General features: G+C 38.0%; 1 protein-coding gene across 1 annotated transcript; it reads left to right on the top strand.

Moving 5' to 3' along the window:
* The first annotated feature begins 335 nt into the window (after nucleotides 1-335).
* Nucleotides 336-4,958, top strand: LOC149814902 (protein neprosin-like). Its single transcript, XM_089990442.1, has 8 exons — nucleotides 336-482; nucleotides 1,158-1,244; nucleotides 1,744-1,965; nucleotides 2,674-2,832; nucleotides 3,218-3,271; nucleotides 3,565-3,702; nucleotides 4,415-4,459; nucleotides 4,578-4,958. The coding sequence occupies exons 1-8, from the start codon at nucleotides 336-338 to the stop codon at nucleotides 4,956-4,958; spliced, it is 1,233 nt and encodes a 410-aa protein (XP_089846568.1).
* Nucleotides 4,959-6,000: the final 1,042 nt, after the last annotated feature.

The following is a 6,000-nucleotide window of genomic DNA, read 5'->3' as shown; positions in this document are numbered from 1 at the left end:
AAAAGGAGTATGTTTTTTTACAAATAACCCAAGATTTTATTAGATTACTCGAAAGGAGCCTAGCTGAGCTGATTTGATTTTTACATGTATTGCCCTTAATCACGGGTACTCTAGGTTGGTTTTCCAAATGCTAAATTAAATTCACCCGAATTTTAGAAATTTATTAGATTTTGGCCATGTTGTAATCATAGCATTTCCAATTATAGTCTAACAGAAAGATACACATACCAATTTAGCTTTTTTCAATTAATGGTTTTGGACTACAGTAGCAAATATTAAGCTTATAAATTGGACATCTTGTGGCATATAATTTGAAATCCTGTTAGATAAGCACCATGGCTTCAAACATGAACATGGCCATTTGCTTATTGATTTCATTAGTTTTATGTCATGAAGCATATGGCAGAGAGACTATGAGAGATCTTCTTGAATTGCAGAGACCTTCCGAGATGCCTAGTAGCGCTCCAGTCAAGACCATTCATGTAAGTTATCCTCCACTTCTCCCTCATCATCCTCATATTATCAGTTCTTATATTTCCTACCCTAACATTGTTGTAACCATAATAATGACATTGCCAATATTTTGAAAATATCGTGATTTTTATCTTAACAATATATTAGGTCGGAATATTGCTTAGGAAATATAAAATTTACAAAAATAAAAATATCAACTCGCCTGCTTTTTCATCAAGTCTCGTTAGGCTCCTTTAAAAATCATTGTTTTAAATATTTTTTTCAGACACGGTATCTGACCTTTATACATCACTATGAAGGAACCAGTTTTACTTGGCTCAAAAAAACACGTTTTTCATAAAAAAAAACATGATTTAAGAGTCGATTTCCACTAAATCTAGAATGCTAAATCTATCATAACACACTGAGGCAGAACAAGAATGAGGCCTAATATGTTCAGTTCTCTCTCTATATATATATAACGTGTACTGCATTTCTTCTAAATGCTATGTTATTTCCCAAGTTAAAAAAAACAAAAAAAAATTAGAATTTTACAAGATTTTCCTTCGTGTATTTCTTGAGAATGAGATTTGTGATTACGGTTGTAACCTTGTTTTTTTGAGTTAGCTTCCATCTTTTTTTTTTCTTAAAAAAAATACTGAAGCTATCATCTAATTATTAGTGTTCATTGTTTTGTTTTGCAGACTGGAGATGGGGATGTGATCGATTGTATTCACATTTACAGCCAACCTACTTTACAACATCCTCTATTTAAAGATCATGTGGTTAAAGTATGAATTACTCTCAGTCTCTCTCTCTTTTTGTGGCACACTCCGGCACCTGTCACAAGGACATGCCATTGTGGTGACATCAGTCGGACACTCTTTGACATTCCAAGATGTACAGACATAATTTTAATATTGTAAATAGTTTTAATAAGAAAACATTTTATATATATTAAAGCAACAAAAAATAGTTTTGCTTAATAAACTAAAAAATCTGCTAGTATCCAACTTTTGAAAATTTTGATCTAAACTTGTGTCACGATCTGGTTAGTGCCTTTATTTTGACTGCAGATCAGGTGCAATCCTGCACCCTGTCCACCCTCCATCTTTCGTTGAGCCCACAGGCTGCATCTTAGAGATGGAGAGGTCAGCTGCAACACACTCAAAGTTTGTAATGTGATTGCACCTGAACCGCGATCCTTTATTTTTGTTAGATACAGGCACATGCGCGTGCACACACAGAATCATTAGTGATTTTTTTTCCATGTTTTTTTGTTGACTACAGCTGCAACCAAGTTCATATCCAAATGGAATCATGAATGCTACTGCCTCGCCAACAAAAGTCCATCAGCAATATTGGAGCAAAAGTTGGGAGTGTCCAGAATGGACTGTCCCCGTTGTTAGGAATAATGCGACCTACAACCATGAGTCCATTTCACATTTAACAGCAAACACAGATTCTTTTGGTGTCGATGATTCTGGTTTCTCAGGCAGATATAAACACGAGGTAAATCTCATGGACACATTAGTTGCTTGAACGACCTTAGGTTCTGTAAACAGGTTGGATATAGGTTGGGTGCAGACTTAAATTTTTTTTTATCTCCTAAATGGATTTTGAGTTTGGTTCTTGATAACACGACTTGGATATTGCAGTAGCAGATTTGGATAGTTCAGAGTGAGCCTCCCAATCTTGATCTAATAATTAGATTTTAAATTCTTGGTATGCTGTGCTCAAAATTTTTAGACCCTTATAAATTTGTAATCAGATAAGGCATCCCAACCTGGATTTGGTGTTGCCCATTGTTCATCTGTGTTTGACCACATTGTAGTCTAGATTCAAGCATCAAGTTGAAACTGGTTCATAACATGGTCACTGATGATACCCGGATTTTCTCAGCGATGTAAAATCTTGTGACAAACTAAACCAATATGTTTTTCTCGGGAAAATCTTGGTATGTTTAATTATTAAAATATATCAAAGTATAAGAAAAACATTAATAATACAAAATATATAAAAATATAAATATTGAGTTAATAAGGTCATAATATATGGCCAAAAAATGAAATATTTTCAAAGCCGGAAATATTTTGAAAATGCCATATTTTTTTTAGGATTCCTAATAATTCATTCTGACCATCAAAAAATTAAGCTTACTAGATCACAAACACATTTGATACCACAAAAATGACTTTCTAATGTTTATTTGTGAAACAGTTTGCCTTGCTGAAGAGCAATTACCCTCCCGATTATGGATTTTTTGGCGCAGCAGGAAGATTAAACGTTTGGAATCCTCTTACGCGTGATGGAGAATTTAGCAGCAGCAGCGTATCTATCATTGGTGGCTCAACTGAATTTATTTCTGCTGGATGGATAGTAAAGTCCAATGAACTCTACTATAGCTTCTTGTTTTCTTACTACTGAAATTATAATTGATAGATTGAAGAAAAATCTCTAATAGAATTTTAGATAATATTAGTAGCTTTGTCACATGTCCATTTTGACCCGCTTATTGTGTCCCTTCTATACTAGTCACATTGAAAACTTAGTAAAAATGGCTGTATCTCCATATGGGCAGCTGTATCCATGTGATGTAGATTAATAGACAGTTTGGTTAGTGATGCTGTACCATCTATAGGAAAATCTGCTACAAAGCAAAGCCTTCCAAAGACAAGTGAGCTTAGAAAGCATCACTAGGATATTATGTAGGACAGATTTGTTTATGTAGTTGGGCATGACTCTAATTGTCACCAATTTTCAGGTCTATAACACCTTGTTCGGGGATTACAGCACAAGGTTATTTGTTTTCTGGAAAGTAAGTCTCTCTCCCTCTCTCTATCTCTCTCTCTTGCACGGAGAAACTGCACCCAGGATTAGAAACATGCAGGTGCTGGTCTTAGCTCTCCGTACCTATGTTCATTGTCCCAGCTGCTAAAACTTCGTGGGCATGAACTTTTAGCATGAATATTTCACATGAAAACAACTATGTAAACTTTGGATTAGACCACTTTGGATTAGGTCAACCAAACACACATTCAATTGTGTGTGTGTGTGTGTGATTATTTGCTGCCAAACAACTTATTTCAACTAACTGCAACTGAATTGCAGGGGACTAACGGGCAGTGTTACAACACTAAATGCCCAGGTTTTGTGCAAGTAAACCGCAAAGTCGCTCTTGGTGGGAAAATCAACCCTGTTTCAACATATGGTGGGGAACAATATGGCATCGATATTCTAATATTCAAGGTAATTAAGAACTATCCATTTCAACCTAAAAAATCTAGTAGTAATTAAAGAGTTAAGATGAAAAAGCGATTAACGTTAACATGGTTTTCTGTTTAAGATATTTACTTGGATTTCAATGAAATTCCTTTTTCTTTTTCTAATGATGGGAAAAGCCACAATTGTTTTGTACGGCCAAGAGGTGTAACGTTCACTGTGCGTTGTTTTGGTATCCTTGATGTAAAACTCCACGGTTTCTCCCCCACTATATATCCATGGGGGAAATTAAAGCTTTTCATCATGTCTTGGGTTGTGCATCAAACTCACCTTGAAGGTTTCGAACTTTAGATGTCTTTTCATCTCATGACATATGGAGCTGCCCTTGTCCTATAATCTACATAATGTATAGCATATGATCCATTGAGCAACAGATATGAACATGTTTATGATTATCTAATCTGGTTTTCTTCTACTCTAAAGATGTGTTTGATTGCTCAGATCCAAGGATCTATTTTGCCGTCAGGCCCTCATAAGATCTGAGGTAATCAAATGCTGAATCTTAGAACACACACACGTGCGCATGCACATACACAAATATGAGGGTCAGCCTATGCCAAAAACTCGTGCATCTGTAGAAGATCAGATCCTTGAGTTTAAGATCCGAGGGGGATTGGACACCCTAAAATCCTAGATGATTTACCTTAATTAACTATGGGGGCTCTGGCTTGTCTGGTAGGAGCATGCACCATATGTTGGGACGCTGCCGGTTCAAATCCCAATGGTATGGTTGTATAACTGTTGGAGGTCTGCCTAACCCCAGCTTGTCACTCAAGAAAAAAAAAGATGCTTTACTTTAATTTTCATTTACAACAAAGCTTACACATTACTTTTGTCAACAGGACCCGAAAACACAGGACTGGTGGTTGCACTTCCAACATGCACCTCTGGGGTATTGGCCTAGCTCATTGTTTAGCAACTTGAAAAATTGGGGAAGCTCCGTACAGTTTGGTGGGGAGATCACAGATCAAAAGTTTAAGGGGTATCACACCGCCACTCAAATGGGCAGCGGCCATTGGCCGTGGGAGGATTATGGCAAGGCAGCCTACATCTCCCAAATCGCGTACATAAATGGTGATAGTTTCCTGAAGCTCCTTAAGGACACCATACCGGTAGTAACCAACAATGGCTGTTATGACTTGCAAAGCTTTGACAGTAGGAATATGGGGCGTCACATATACTTCGGTGGCCCTGCCAATAGTGCAGTCAACTGCCCATATTGATGGTAGTCTTTAAAATGGAGAATAAAATGAAACCTATCTTCCCCCTTGTGTATCTTGGGAGTGAATGGTATTTAGGGTTCAAATATGCTTCTGTTTGTCATGTAGAAGCCAAATTCCATTGAGCATGCAGAGTTTTATACTATTTTTTTTTTTATGACGAGAACCCTCAACAAAATGAGGAAAACCTTGTGTGGGGCCCCATGACCACCCATCCTTGGGTGGCCCACCTTTGAAAGTTACAGACGCACCCGCGCATCATAGGGGTTTGATTTGGTGTCTTTATCTCAGCACCCTCACAACCACTCTTCTGGCCACAAGGTGGACCCCTCGGGATGGTATGCAGAGTTTTAGAGTCAAGTCTAGGTTCAGCTTTTGTTTGTAATTGTGTAGTGCTCAGAAGAAGTTTTGGCAGATTTCAAGGCAAGGTGTTTGCGAAATGATGCACTTTATACAACTTAGATTGAAAACATGTGCTTTATGAAGTTCATACATTATTAGATAATCGATACGAAATCTCGAAGTTTAGTTAAAAATGTCTGGCGACTCAGCCTAAATGATCTCGTTCTTCCTGCAGGAAGAAGGAATTTTGGCTTGAGTTAGGGGGATTGACACTTGTCTTTGATTTTCCGTGGATGATTTGGGAGGACCTCAATGCTGTTCAGTCTCAATAAGACTCCAGCGAGATCATTCCTTATATCCAATGGCTTCTCTGGTTTCATTAACAAGTTCACCTTGGTCGATCTTCCCCTTGGCGGGGAGCATTTCTCTTGGTCTAACAAGAGATGGGATCCTTGTTTTTGAAAGTTGGATGGGGTCTAGTTAACACCACTTTCCACATTCTCTCCCGAAGTGTGATGCCATAACTACAAGAACCGTGTCTGGCCCAGGGTTACCGGAAGCGCCTAGCTAAAAGGGGAAGCGTGCTTCCCCGAGACGCGCTTCGGACTTTCGAAACGCACAGGGAAGCACATGTAAAAAAGAAGAAGCGCGTCCCCCTTTAAAGGGGGACACGCCCCTCTTTAAAAAGGGACGTGTTTCCCTT

The sequence above is a fragment of the Nuphar pumila genome, chromosome 15 (assembly GCF_984573655.1).
Source record: "Nuphar pumila chromosome 15, dmNupPumi1.hap1.1, whole genome shotgun sequence".
NCBI lineage: Eukaryota > Viridiplantae > Streptophyta > Magnoliopsida > Nymphaeales > Nymphaeaceae > Nuphar > Nuphar pumila.
The sequence above is the reverse complement of the archived record's forward strand: the minus strand, read 5'-3'. Positions and strand labels throughout refer to the sequence as shown.

Coding starts and splice junctions, on each gene's coding strand:
- LOC149814902 (XM_089990442.1), top strand. CDS start 336: ATGGCTTCAAACATGAACATGGCCATTTGCTTATTGATTTCATTAGTT. Junction 483..1,157: donor CTCCAGTCAAGACCATTCAT/GTAAGTTATCCT, acceptor TTTGTTTTGCAG/ACTGGAGATGGGGATGTGAT. Junction 4,460..4,577: donor TGCCGGTTCAAATCCCAATG/GTATGGTTGTAT, acceptor TTTTGTCAACAG/GACCCGAAAACACAGGACTG.